Source organism: Micromesistius poutassou (genome assembly GCF_964030765.1).
Source record: "Micromesistius poutassou genome assembly, contig: SCAFFOLD_5784, whole genome shotgun sequence".
NCBI classification, from domain to species: Eukaryota; Metazoa; Chordata; class Actinopteri; order Gadiformes; family Gadidae; genus Micromesistius; species Micromesistius poutassou.
In genome coordinates this window covers 1-14,256 of record NW_028178908.1, presented here as the reverse complement: position 1 = coordinate 14,256, position 14,256 = coordinate 1, and the positions used below count along the sequence as shown (strand labels likewise).

Below are 14,256 nucleotides of genomic sequence, written 5' to 3'. Positions count from 1 at the left end.
GCAAAGTCAATGAGATCCGTCGACGGACGTGTACAGTGGGGCAGGGGGGTGTCAGACAGACACCAGGGCCTTCATGAGCAGGATGAGGTTCGGCCAGGTCTCTGAAGGAGGGCTCACAGACCCCCCCCTAACCACCGGACCACTCCGCCCCCCCCCCCCCCACTCAACTGGAAGGAAGTGTATCTGTTGTGTCGTGTGACGTGTGTTGATTTGTGTGACGTGTGTCTCCCCCCCCACCCCCCCACCCGACCCCCCCTTGTAGGCGGAGGTGACCAAATGTCGCGTGGACGAGGCGAACCAGAGAGCCAACAAGCTCCTCAGCTAGACGGACCGGATCACACCAGCTCCTACCACCCTCCCCCCTACCCCCAACCTACCCCACTGTGCCTCTGCAGCAAGACTCTCTCACACACACACACACACACACACACACACACACACACACACACACACACACACACACACACACACACACACACACACACCCAGGGTCCAGTGCTGCTCCTCTTAAATGAGATGTTTCCTTTCTCCCTCACCCGTGCCTTAAAGCTCACATCTACAGTCTGTGTGATTTTTCTAATATTTGTATCAACGTCGTTCTGTTGGACACCAACCGAGCTCTAGTGTCTGTATACTGCCCCCTGTTGAGCCCCCGGTCACATGACGCCTCGTGAATCACTGCCTCCCCCCCCCCCCCCCCCCCCCTGTGTGTCACTGCCTCCCCCCCCCCCCCTCCCCCCCTGCCTCCCCCCTGCCCCTCCCCCCTTTAGTCCTGACATCATGTGTTTTTATTTAATTGCTCGAATGCAGCTGAAATGACCTGAAAATAAAGTTGGACTTTCTTTCTTTTCTTACACACTTCTTTTTCCCCCCCCTCACCCCGCCATCGTCATTTACGCCGTTTTTTTTTTTTGTAATTCACAAACATCGCCTGTAAAGCGTTTAGAAAAATGCTGCACTTTGCAGCAGCAGCGGCGGCGGCGGCGGCAGCAGCGTCATCACCCAACCAGCGCCTCGGTTACAGGGACTCGAATCTCCTCCTATATATTGTAGATCTATGAAAGCGTTTTGGTTTTTTTTTTTTGGTTTTTTTTTTTGGGGGGGGGGGGGGGGCGTTGTCGGCGAGAGTTCTGTGAATCTCCCCTGAAGGGCTTAACTTCACAACACTGAACACGGGGACCCCCCCCCCCGCCGGCCGTGGCCTTGCTGAAGGCGCGTATCAAAGTAGATGGCTCACTCTGGGCTCCGAAAGGCAGCCCGGGTCAATGCTGTACTTTAAATTCACTGCCAGGTCTGTCATGAGGGCTGTTTTTTTTTTGTTTTGTCCCCCCCCCCCCACCCCCCCCCCCCCCCACCCCCCACCCCCCCCCCAATAGGATGTTGATGTACATACTCTACCGAGGGCTGTGTATCTAGCCTGCAAAATAAACCTATTTATCAACTGCACCTCTTTTAAACGGTTGACATTTTGTGTAATGACCATATATATGCCCGTGGCTCCGAAGTTTAATTAGAAACTCTGGTTGTAAAAAATGTAGTTTCAATTTGGTGAGCTACTTTCAGTAGAATGATTGTGAGTTAATTTGTGCTTCCCTACCCCGTTTGAACGATGTAGCCGGCCTCTGTTTTCTGTGCTAGTTTTGCCTTTGGCTTGACGGTGTTAGGCGATACAGCAATATAAATAGTATATCTCGAGTCCAACCCTTTTGATTTAGGAGAAATAGCTGAAGTCTGGGTAAAGTAGCCCGTTAAACTCGGGAGATGGAGGGAAAAGATGTGTTGCGGTGTCTCCCCAAATCTCCTTCCCTCTCTCTCTGTGTTTTCTAAACAGCCACTTTATATGCGGAGCTGGAGCAAAAATGTTAATATCTGTTGATGGAAAGTTCTCGAGACCGCACAAGTGCTCGGACAGTACCGCCTGTGGCAAAACAAACCGATAAATAAATCACGATGTTTTACGAGGAAATTCACCTATTGCTGCTTGTTTGTTCTCTGGCAGGGCTTTTAGGATCCGAGCTTCTAATGAGGTGCAACAATAGTTTATTTCTGGTCTGCACGTTTGTTTCCGAGGTAAAACGCTCATTTGCTTTGCTGAGGCAGAACACACATTAAACGCTTGTGAAGAATACAAAGTCTGGTTCTGTGCTGGATATTTCCTGGGGTTATAGACCCCTGCTTCATTTGTCAGTTTTGATCTAACTAGACCAGCCTGGGGACTAGGTTGTACGTGATGTTAAAACATCAACAGATCTACTTATTTTGGGCTTTTTTTTTTTTTATACGTTACCAGGGGCAACTCATCTGGAACTTAACAGCGAAAGTGCCTTTTATTGTACATGCGTCTGTCTGCCAGCCTTCCTTTCTGTCTGTGGGTTGTTTATAAATAAAAAAGGAAATATGAATTTCAATTTGTCAGAACTTTAATTAAAGCTGATATTTAACGGGTTCTTCATATAAAATAATCTGATATAATTTAAGTGAAGGCCAATTTAAATTAATATTTTTTTACCACGAACAGGCAGAAAATAAAAACATGTTTTTAATATACTATTAAAAAAATATTTGAAATTTTTTTATTGTTATTGGTCAATAACTTAATTAGCATAATTTATTATTAATATAATTCAAATCACTATCGATCAGCATTGACTACCGATATGTCCAGGTGTTTTATCTTTGAAATGTTACACATCGCCACTTTAATTATTTATTTTTATCCTAATCCGATTCATTGATAATTCATTGTCTCATTCTTCTGTTTAATCAGCCCTATTTTGGCACCTATTTTTGGTATCTCCTACATTATTCAAGGTATTGACAACAAAACAATTGAAATATCAGGCCTCGGCAGGTCTGTTATATATTTTGGAGTGCTTAACTGAAATATGCTTTTTTCTTTTTGGTTGCTCCCAGTAATCCATCTGAAATCGGCACCTAAATCCACTTATTCTGGGAGAAAACAGGGTTCAGAGGGCTCTGTATTTGGCACACACAAAAGTTTGTATCCAGCCAAGGTCACTTTCTTACTTTCCAAGGCAATTCATAGCGGCTGCTGTGAGGCTTGACCTCCAGAACCTTCTGCTTAATAGAAGGGAGAGTTTGCCCACAAGTCATCTCGGTGTTTGACTTGTTGTCTTGAGAACAGTTTCTAGCTGTAAGCCGCATAAGTGACAGCTAGGCCTCCCCATTTAAAAATAATCTCTTAATCAACTTTTTATTTGGCAAAATTGTTGATGTGAAAAGTTGATCCTCATTTTGACCTATCTCAAAATGTGTTAAATTTGACAACTTCTCAACTACATTGGTTGGCCAAAACCTCAATGGTTTGGGTCGGGAATTGAGAGAGAAGCAACCTGTATTTGTAATACCTTTTTCGACTCGTTTGGCATGCTTGCTATTTGGACCCATAAGGTATGTCTGGACAATTTCTTCTCCACCTTGAAAGTTTTGGCAAATCTCCACCTCATGAAGACACAAACGTGTTTGTTTTGAGCCGATTGCTAACGTTCAACCACCTTGAACGAAACGCATTAAAGGTCCCATATCACACCACCAGGCGTGAGTGTGATTAGCCGTTTACAAGCCGCTTTGAAAATCGGCCTCTTCTGACATCACAAGTGGGCGTGTCCACCTAAGACGTGTGCTGGATAGATGAGCAACGTTTGCTGCGGTCCACTGGGTAGGCCGGTGGACTGATCTATCCAGCACACATGTAGGTGGACACGCCCACTAGTGATGTCACTAAAACACAGAAAGAGGCAGATTTTCAAAACGGCTTGTAACGGCTAATCACACTGACGCCTGGTGGTGTAATATGGGACTTTTAAAGCAGCATCTCCGAGTACACATGCGTGTCGGTAGAGTAAGGTGGGCCATGCCCCCGAGGAAAGACCAATCAGGATGGCCTTTTCCGAATACCAAATGGCCTCAGCAAAACAAACATACTGCACCTTTAAGATAAATCTCAACTCGATTAGTAAAGAAAGGTCAATAAATAGAATTGTGATAGTCTAAACGGACGTCTTCTTTTTGTGTGCAGATCACAAAAGAATAGAGACATAAAGTGGGCCTTGTAATATTTTAAAATTTATTCGCTCAAAATGTAGGTGACATTTCATGTCTACATTTTGGATATTTTACATAGAGAGTAGAAAATGCAGATTAAAAACCACTAAACTGTAGGGCCGGGGAGTAGCAAGAACATGAATCAAGGCAGTGGGGAGGGGGGGTGAGGGGTCAGGCAGTGTCTGATAGCTAAACCCAGTCCCGGCCCGTGGAAGCTCTTATCCCCAAACTCTAGAACGATGTTACTGCCGTTACTGTTGGCTTACTATGGCTTGCTTATACTGTTTGAAAAAAAGGGGCCAGTGACATCACTTGGCACTCAATTGTACAAATCAGAAAAAAAAATCCCCTGCAATGACCCGGGGGATTCACCAGAGATGGCGCTGTTGCTGCAGTTTGTTTAACGTGATTTTAAGTGTGAATGGTTGTAATTGGTGTATGACATATGTACCACCAAGAATGAACGTTCAAAATAGTATATCATTCAGTAGTATTAATGCAGAGTATAAACAGTTAATGCAAGACAGAAGTGATGAAATGACTACTACTCAAAACTGTTCCTTGGACATTTGAGAGGTTTTTCATGGTTTCGTCTGAAGATATACCGCTATAAGCTCATATATTCCCATACACATGAGGTCACTGTCGTTGTGTTTAAGGGCCTATCTCACCTGTCACCGTGAGGACAAAGGTCCAGATTAACCAGCTTCATATACAGCGCACACCTCCTGAATCGTCCTTGTTATGTAGTTCCACTTCTTGAGATATTAACGATAAATACTGGCCTATATTCACTTGGCATTCATCTGAACACCCTGACCCACTCTTCAACAGATTATCTTCCCCGTACATTCATATAAAAGTCACATTCCTTTTTTTTTTTCTCTCTCTCTCCCTCTTGCTAAATGAAGCTACTTAAGATAACTAGCTTGGCGGCGTGTATCCGATAAACAACTCTAAAAGTCTCCTTCATCTGTTGGCTGTCCCTGATCTTGACTCATCTCTGCTGATCATCAAACCAGTAATGTCCTGGACATGATTTTGGCGCTAACCACAGGTAGCATCTGGGGCTAAATATGGTGCACATATTTAACATACGTGAAGAGTTACGTGACGCCTGTCACTTTGTGATAACATTGTTTGTTTTTTTACATGCATTCTACAAGCCAAGGTTGAAGACGACTATAAGGCAGGTCAGTTGAATGTTCTTGATCACCATAGCACCATATCAAAAATAACACAGATCATCTGACCTCATGCATTTGTCGGGGGTTATATTCTCAATTTTCAGGTTTTTTTTTAAATTCAAAAGTGTTGGATATGCTTCAAGTTCTCAGAAATAAATATTGCAACGGTTCAGTTGAAAAAATATAGGCTGCCAATAACAGCCGTCCTCGAGTCTTCCAACTAAACAGAAATATCCTGATTCTGCCGTGTCGGCTACATTATAAGTTGCATGTGAACTATTCATCCATTTAATATATAATCCATAATCTACACCTGCGAGTATCTCGGCGTGTCCTCACAGCGCGTCAGTCACAGTGCATGGCTGTGTGCGTGTGTGTGTGTGTGTGTGTGTGTGTGCGTGTGTGCGTGCTAGTACTCAGTGTTTGTGCTCAGTGTATACAGTACCGCACTGTTTTCCCTGCTCACTACCCGGTCCTTAAAGAACATTTACAACGCTTTCCTTCTGTCCATCTCAGCGCAGCGTGGGGGGGGCCGCGTGTGTGTGTGTGTGTGTGTGTGTGAGCATATATAAGCCCCCCCCCTCCCCCTCCTCCTACATCACGTTCCGAGCTCAGTATTACAGTTCACAACCATTGGATGAGGCAGCGTCGGAGGGGGGGGGGGGCAACTCTCCAGGGGGGGGGGGGGGGGGCGACTCTCCAGGGTGGGGGGGGGGTCATGCCCAACACATCGTCGTAAATGTAGAAACCTCAGCGCATGCCACGGCGGCCAAAATCGTAAAAACCTTTGCTTACAAATGTTGAGAGGGAGTTAAGAAAGGTTAACGTTGTTGTAAGTAATCTTCTTCTTCTTTCTTTTTTTCTTCTCGGTTCTTTGGTTGAGCGTTCCTGTGCTTTTTGTTGAGTCCTTTTTTTTTTTTTTTAATCTGTGTTTAGTAGAAAATAAAAAATAAAGAGGGAAAAAATAAAGGACCCACCCAAAACCATAGCGGGCCTTATAGCGACGACACACACAGGCGATAATACAGGCAGCATCGTGACTCTAAACTACTACTTCAATCCTCACAAGTTAATAAAAATAGAAATAAACGGTATAAGGATAAAACTCTGGCCGCGTCCCTTTTTTTTTTTGCAGATCCAACTTCCAGATTCCAGGTTGCCTTGGAAACGACGCAAGCATCTCCTCTTCGTCGTCTTCACCTCTCCCTCTCTCCCTTCCTCCCTCCCTCTCCCTCTCTCTCCCTCTCTCTCTTTCACTTCTTCTTGGAGAAGAACTTCTTCTCTGCCTTCTTGTCCTTCTTGGGGGGTTCGGACACGGTGGCGGCGGCGGTGGAGGAGGGCGGCGGCGGGGGCAGGCTGTGGGCCTTGGCCCCTGAGGACTCTGCCGGCTCCATCCCTTCCTGGGCCAGGGCGGCCTGGCTCACGGCCGCGCCCCAGCGCTGGAGGTCCTCCTGCAGGGGAGGAGGCAAGGACACTCAGTTCAGTTCAGTTCAGTTCAGTTCAGTTCAGTTCAGTTCAAGTCAAAGTCAAAGTTGAGGCAAAGTCGAGGCAAAAGCATCAAAAAAACAAAATCAGAATTGGAGTAACTTCTAAAAAAGCAACTGGAGTGAAGAGTACTCTTCAGTCAGTCGACATGTGCTAACACTAAGTGTCAAACTAGTTCCAATATAAATGTCTTGAGTGGCTCCGCCGTTCGTGGACAATGTGAGCGTGAACTCCATCTTCATGCTCAATATCAGCCCCATCGTAGGCAACTAAAAGAACCGTTTAAAAAAACATCAACACAAAAACTTTATCCGTACAAGGCCGTCGCCACGGTAGACTCACCTCGTCTTTACACTGGAAGAGGAATTCACCGCCGTCTCGCAGCCTGGAGGGAGAGAGCAGAGGAGCAGAGGTGTGAGATAAACGCCGGCACAATGAGCAACAGCCCAGAGGTCCGATGTGTCTTCACTCTTGAATCGCGATCCCCGTTCCAATGTTTGTTTATTGGTTTTTGTTAACCAATGACGGTGACGACTCAAACCAGACACGGGAACTATCGGAACAGCCGTTTGAATCCACTCCATGACGTTATTCAGCCAACGGCTGTGTGATTTAAAGGCCGTATTTAAGGGGCCTTGTCGGTTGACGGAGAAAGCCGAGGCTCACAAACCCCCAGAGCGAGAGTTTGCAAAGTCAACTCACGGCAAACACAATCCTCCGCTACTTTGTCTAAACCGAAGTCCTTGTGGCGGCGACGCCTAAGTGTATCGGAGCGAACGCGTTAGCGATTGTGTTGGCTGTCGTCTCCTCGTGAGGAGGGGAACAGCAGCACCGTCTGTCGCTGCCCATTATTCCCGGAAGAGAACGGAACAAAACAAATGCTGTGTTTCCCTGAAGGCGCTTTGGCTAACAACAAAACAACAGGTTGACTCCCATCTCCGGAATTAAAACCTGTCGTTTGTCATCTCCGCACAGAAGGCCGTTTGCATATTTCCTTGGATAACACAAAGAGAAACAGTTTTTTTCCGCGTTTCGTAACATTTCATTTTGCCGTTCATATTTCAACAAATGCAGTTAGTCATAAAAAAAGTTGCCTGTGTTATCAGGTTTTTTTTATATTCCACAGCACAAAGTTGTTAAAAGTATTTTTTACGATCGATCAGAAAAAAAACAGGTTGTATTTCATATTTTCTCGACGTGTTACAAAGTCGTTGTGTTTTGCGGTTATTTTTCAAATCCCAACGCATCGTTTCCCGGCCGTCCGCACGGCAGTCTGCAGTCCGTCCGTCCGTCCGTCCGTCCGTCCGTCCCAGAGCGACCCCCCCCCCAACACGGCGGACCTCCTCACCGCAGTTTGAACACGTGCTTCTTCTTCTTGTAGTTGGCGAGCGGTTCCCAGCCGGCACCGGCCAGTGCCAGAGGGTCCTCGCCGTGGAAGGTGACGGCGTGGCCGAAGCTCTTGGAGTCCTTGTAGACGTAGAGCTGGCCCGGCTTCAAGACACAGTACAGGTTGTTCCAGGAGCTAAGAGGAGGAGGGGCAGGAGGAGGAGGAGGGAGGAGGAGGGGGGGAAGAGGAGGAGGGGAAAAGGAGGAGGAGGAGGGGGAGGGGAAAAGGAGGAGGAGGAGGGGGAGCAAGAGGAGGAGGGGAAAAGGAGGAGGAGGAGGAGGGGAAGAGAAGGAAGAGGAGCGGAAAAGGAGGAGGAGTGAGGAGCAGGAGGAGGAGGAGGGCAGGAGGTGGAGGAGGGGAAAAGGAGGAGGAGTGAGGAGGAGGGCAGGAGGTGGAGGAGGAGGAGGAGGAGGGCAAGAGGAGGAGTAAGAACAGTGTGGTTAGGTTGGCAAGGGGGGGGGGGAGATAGGGAGGTGAGAGGGGGAGGTAAAGAGGAGAGGGAGGAGGAGGAGAAGCAGTGTGGTTAGGGTGGCGGGAGGAGAGGAGGGAGAAGGGAGGGCAAATGGGGGAGGAGGTGAAGATAGAGAGGGTGGAGTAAAGAGGAGAGGGAGGAGAAAAGGAGAAGGTGGAGGCGAGAAAAGCAAAGAAAAGAGGACCGTGAGGAGAGAATAATGGGGAAGGAGAGGAGAGAAAACAAGGGGGGAGAGAAGAGGGAGGGAGGGAGGGAGGGAGGGAGGGGAGAAGACAAAGATTGGGAGGACGGAGAGGAATGGAAGTGAGAGGAGAGGGCATGGAAGAAAAGGAGAAAATAACAATTATTTAAAAAGGAAATGAAACCAATCAAAACGTTTTCAGACAGCTCATAATGGGGAGAAACGCTTTGGCTCGGCTCCGTCTCCGACCGCTCAGAGAGAGAAACCGCCGCACTAAAACTATTGAGGGAATGAATGAACTCGTAGGAAACAATAAAGAGTGCGTGAATAGTGAGTGACTTTGTTACCAAAAGGGATTGGATCTGGATTTGATTTGACACACTGGGAAATAACGGACACCCGGCCATTATCAACCGCGCGGTGCGGAAATGGACATCTCAAAAGTGTCGGGTCATTCGGGGTTATTCCGTCTTTGGAAATAAGACGAATGTCCCGGTCGATATTAATTAAGTGCCATCTTATCGTACCTTCCATACCTTACCTTAGCGCGCCTAACTTTATCATTTCTTATCTTACCTGACCTCGTGTTATTCTTATTTCCATGCAATCAAATTGAATCTTAATCTAATTTGAAATGTACCTCGATGAATCTAATGCGATATCATCTCATTGTATTGTAGTGTATCTAATTCTCTCTCATTTGATCTTCATCTAATGAGAAACCATCTCATTGTATTTTATTTAAAGTCATTGCATCTGCCTAATCTTAAAGGTCCCATGACATGCCGATTTTCAAACAGCTTGTAACGGCTAATCACACTCACACCTGGTGGTATAATATGTCACCTTTAATCTAATGATATCATCTCATTGTATGTCATTCAATGTCCCTGCATCTGACAAATCTTAATCGAATGAGACATCCTCTCATCGTTCTGACTAATCTTAATCTGATGACATCATCTCATCGTTCTAATTAATCTTAATCCAATGACATCATCTCCTTTTTCCAACTAATCTTAATCTGACGACATCATCTCATCGTTCTAATTTATGTTAATCTGATGACATCATCTCATCGTTCTAATTAATCTCAATCTGATGACATCGTCTCATCGCGGTCCCGCTCGGCTCACCGGTTGGAGGCCTTCTTCCCGGGCCCCTCCAGGTCGTGCTTGCGTCCCAGCATGCCCTCCTGCAGCAGGGCCGGGGCGCGGGGCCCCTCGCTGGGCATGGTGGCGGCCCGGGGCTCCGAGGCGGCGGCCGGGGGCCCGGCGGCCGGGGGCCCGGCGGCGGCGGCGAGGGAGAGGGAGGGGTCCAGCTCCATGGAGACGCTCTCCCTCAGGCTCTCCGACACCAGCAGCGCCGTGGAGTCGGGGACCCCCGAGCTGGGGTCGGCGTCGGCCTCCAGCTCCAGGGCCCCGGACCCCGACGGAGACTGAGTGGGTGAGAGAGTGTGTGTGTGTGTGTGTGTGTGTGTGTGAGAGTGAGAGATTGTGTGAGAGAGTGTGAGTAAGAGTGAGAGTGAGAGTAAGAGTAAGAGTGAGAGTAAGTGAGAGTGAGAATGAGAGTAAGAGTGAGAGTAAGTAAGAGTGAGAATAAGAGTGAGAGTAAGTGAGAGTAAGTAAGAGTAAGAGTGAGAATAAGAGTAAGAGTAAGTAAGAGTAAGAGTGAGAATAATAGTGAGAGTAAGTAAGAATGAGAGTGAGAGTAAGTAAGAGTGAGAGTGAGAATAAGAGTGAGAGTAAGTAAGAGTGAGAATAAGAGTGAGAGTGAGAATAAGAGTGAGAGTAAGAGTGAGAATAAGAGTGAGAGTGAGAATAAGAGTGAGAGTGAGAATAAGAGTGAGAATAAGAGTGAGAGTAAGAGTGAGAATAAGAGTGAGAGTAAGAGTGAGAATAAGAGTAAGAGTAAGTAAGAGTGAGTGTGAGTGAGAGTAAGTGAGAGTGAGAGTGAGGGATGCAAGAACAAAGACTTCAATTAGCAACCAAATCAGCGAACTAATTCAGTCTCTTAACAGCAAAACGAAACCCTACAGAAGTGACCAGACTCTAGAAGCGTCCGTTCTGCTGTTTTCGAACGTGGAGGTTCTCGTCGGAGGGGAGGGTGTTGTCACGACTACGGTGTGTCCTCCTCACCCCTCCCTGCTCCGTGATCATGTCTGTCTCTACATCCCACACCGGAGGGATCGGGAATAACTAGGGCCGCCGCTAGTCGTGACGTGACAGGACGGCCGCGGTCCAGCGGTCGTCGGGTAGAGACGGTGAGGTACTCACCAGGGTCTGCCTCTCGGTGGTCAGGGGCTCAGAGTCCTCCACGAAGCCTGTGTCCTCTCTCCTTATGGGGAACACGGAACAGGCACAAGGTCAGGAGTTGTGTGTGTGTGTGTGTCTGTGTGTATGTGGTTGTGTGTGTGTGTGTGTGTGTGTGTGTGTGTGTGTGTGTGTGTGTGTGCGTTTGCATGTGGGCGTGTGCATGTGTGTGTGTGTTTGTGCATGTATCTGTGTGTTTGTGTGTGTGTGCATGTATGTGGTTGTGTGTGTGTGTTTGCATGTGTGTGTGTGTTTGTGCATGTATCTGTGTGTGTGTGTGTGCATGTATGTCTGTGTGTCTGTGTGCGTGCCTGCACATATCTGTGAGGATGTGTGTGTGTGTGTGTGCATTTATCTGTGTCTTGGTGTGTGCATGTATCTGTGTGCGTGCATGTATCTGTGTGTGCATGCATCTGTGTGTGTGTCTGTGTGTGTGCATGTATCTGTGTGCGTGCATGTGTCTGTGTGCGTGCATGTGTCTGTGTGCGTGCATGTATCTGTGTGCGTGCACATGCATGCCTGTGTGCGTGTGTGTGTGCGTGCCTGTGCGTGTTGGTGTGGTGCACGGCGGGCTGTGTCCTACCTGCTGTCCCTCTCTGATTCCAGCTGCTCCTTCCTGAACTCCTCCATCTCCTGCTGCTGCTGCCGGACCTCCAGCAGCTCCATCTACGGCAGAACAAACCCCCGCCCATCAGCCCCTAATCCACCGCTTCACCGGTGGCTACCGACCCATTAGAGTCGTCACGTGATCACGCCCCCACCGCAAACTATAAGCCCCACCGAACCTCCATCCAGAATCTTTATTTGCATCTTTTGCTTCTCTAACACTCTTTAACACTATTTAACACTCTTTGTAACACTCGCTGTAACACTGTAAATTTCCCCACTGTGGGACCAATAAAGGATTATCTTATCTTCAGTGTTGTGCATGAACTAGTTCAAAAGAACTAGTTCATTGAACTTGAAGTTAATTTTTCTATGAACTTTGAACTGAACGTAACATATTTTTAACTAAAGAACTTGAACTTGAACTCGTTCAGATTGTGTGACATTCTGAATTGATGCTTAGGTCCAGATGACACGATTATTAAATAGAGTTACTGCCTTAGTTGTGTTGAATGGAACAGGTGTACACATAATATCAAACAAACAATAACAATTTGAGATTGTAGTGATGAGCAGCAGGTAATGGAGAGGATTCATTTAAAAGATAAGCACAGAATACAGTTTTTCTTCAGTTTCTAAAAAAAAACAGTTAATGAACTGAACATGAACTAGTTCAAAACTGAATTGGTGAACTATAAACATGAATTTATTCATTTTCTTTTGTATGAACTGAATTTGAACTAGTTCATGTTCACAACACTGCTTATCTTATCTTATGTTATACAGAATCCTTTCACATCACTTTTTACAGGATTATTACCCGTCTGGAATGAGGACAATTTACCGTATCTGATATCTGTATCGTATCTGATTTAATATGACATTTTTAAAATGTATTAAGTTCCTTATGTTCTGTATTATTCACTAAAAAGCAATAAATAATTATTTAGTATGACCAAAAAAAATAAAAAATAAATATATATATATATATATTTTTTTTTTTTATCGCAGCCTTTGCAATTTGCATATTGCGTTCTATTACATCGCGATTTGAATTAGATTAATCATTAGTCAGCCCTAGTGTGCTCGCGTCGCGCGTCTCCATGCCGACGGCGGCATCTCCATGGCGACGGCGGCGGCGGGGGGCGGGGCCTTACGGTGGTCAGCCTCTCCAGGGCGCAGAAGCGCTCCTCCCAGCTGGCGGTGGACTTCTCGAAGGCCTCGTGTCTCTTCAGCAGCTTCTCCACCTCGTTGACGCTGTGGCCCACCTCGCGGCTCGCCACGTACGGCTCCTGGGCGATCAGCCACGCCTCCGCCACCGAGGCGTCCCGCGAGAACTGGCACACCTCCAGCACTGGAGGAGGGGGGGGAGACGGAGGGGAGGCGGGGGCGGGGACAGGGAGACGGGGGGATGGGGGGGGGTGGGGAGACGGGGGGGGACGGAGAGACGAGGGAGATGGGGGGGAGACGGGGGGGACAGGGAGACAAGGGAGATGGGGGCGGGCCGGGGGAGACAGGCGGAGCAGGGGAGACGGGGGAGACGGGGGGAAAATGGGGGGACGGGGAGACGAGGGAGATGGGGGGGAGACGGGGAGACGAGGGGAGAATGGGGGGACGGGGAGACGAGGGAGATGGGGGGAGACAGGGGGAGCAGGGGAGACGGGGGAGACGGGGGGAGAATGGGGGGACAGGGAGACGAGGGAGATGGGGGGCGGGGGGGAGACGGGGGACAGGGGCGAGGCAGAGGAGACGGGGGGGACGGGGAGACGAGGGAGATGGGGGGGAGACGGGGAGACGTTTGATTTAAAACACAGAACACACAAATGAATGCTGTGCTTTTGTTTGGGTGCGCCTTATTATTACTAAACTAAGACCAAACAACAGGATGAAAACACAACGAAACATCGTGGTTGAACACATCAGTTGTACAGAACGCATTCTAGTGGATATTATTGATGAGGGGGTACGGGATGGGTCGTATGGGAATGAGTTGACGGGAGGAAGGCGGGGTATTGATGCTCAGAGAGCCGTTCAAGGGATTTGATAACGAGCACAAAAGTATGAATATATAAATGAACATATCAAATAATAACCAAACATCCCCTTTTATAAGCTCTCAGCCACAGCTCTGCATATTTCCCGTCCCATCTCATCTTCGTCACATCGAGTGAGAAAAAAAAAAAAGGAGAGAGGGAAAAAAAATCTAAAATATTTGAACAGTGGTTAGGGAGAGAGGTTTGACATGAGGCGGGACATTCTGGAAGCTTCTGTGTGTTCAGAGGAGCCTGAGCCCACGGAGGCTCTGGTGGACCTCCTCATAACGGACCCCCCGGGACCCCCTGGAGAGAGAGGTCTGACCCACATGGATCCAGGGGAGGGGGGAGGAGGAGCACTGGGCTGGGGAGCCAGAGGAGCAGGGGGGGGCGAGGAGGTGGTGGAGGCCAAGGGAGGAGGAGAAGGAGGAGGAGGAGGAAGCAGTGGAGGAAGGTGGAGAAAAAGGAGGAAGGGGGAGACGGAGGAGGAGGTGGAGGTAGATGAGGAGGAGGAGGAGGAGGAGGGAT

General features: G+C 47.8%; 1 protein-coding gene across 1 annotated transcript; it reads right to left on the bottom strand.

The window, feature by feature from the left end:
- Window positions 1–5,965: 5,965 nt before the first annotated feature.
- On the bottom strand, window positions 5,966–13,049 carry LOC311373273 (spectrin beta chain, non-erythrocytic 1-like; the record flags this gene model as incomplete). The annotated part of the gene is made up of 7 exons (XM_084490067.1): window positions 5,966–6,703; window positions 7,080–7,122; window positions 8,086–8,259; window positions 9,914–10,215; window positions 11,054–11,114; window positions 11,673–11,755; window positions 12,853–13,049. Coding segments are annotated over 7 exons (1,058 nt in total), but the record flags the coding sequence as incomplete, so codon positions are not given.
- Window positions 13,050–14,256: the final 1,207 nt, after the last annotated feature.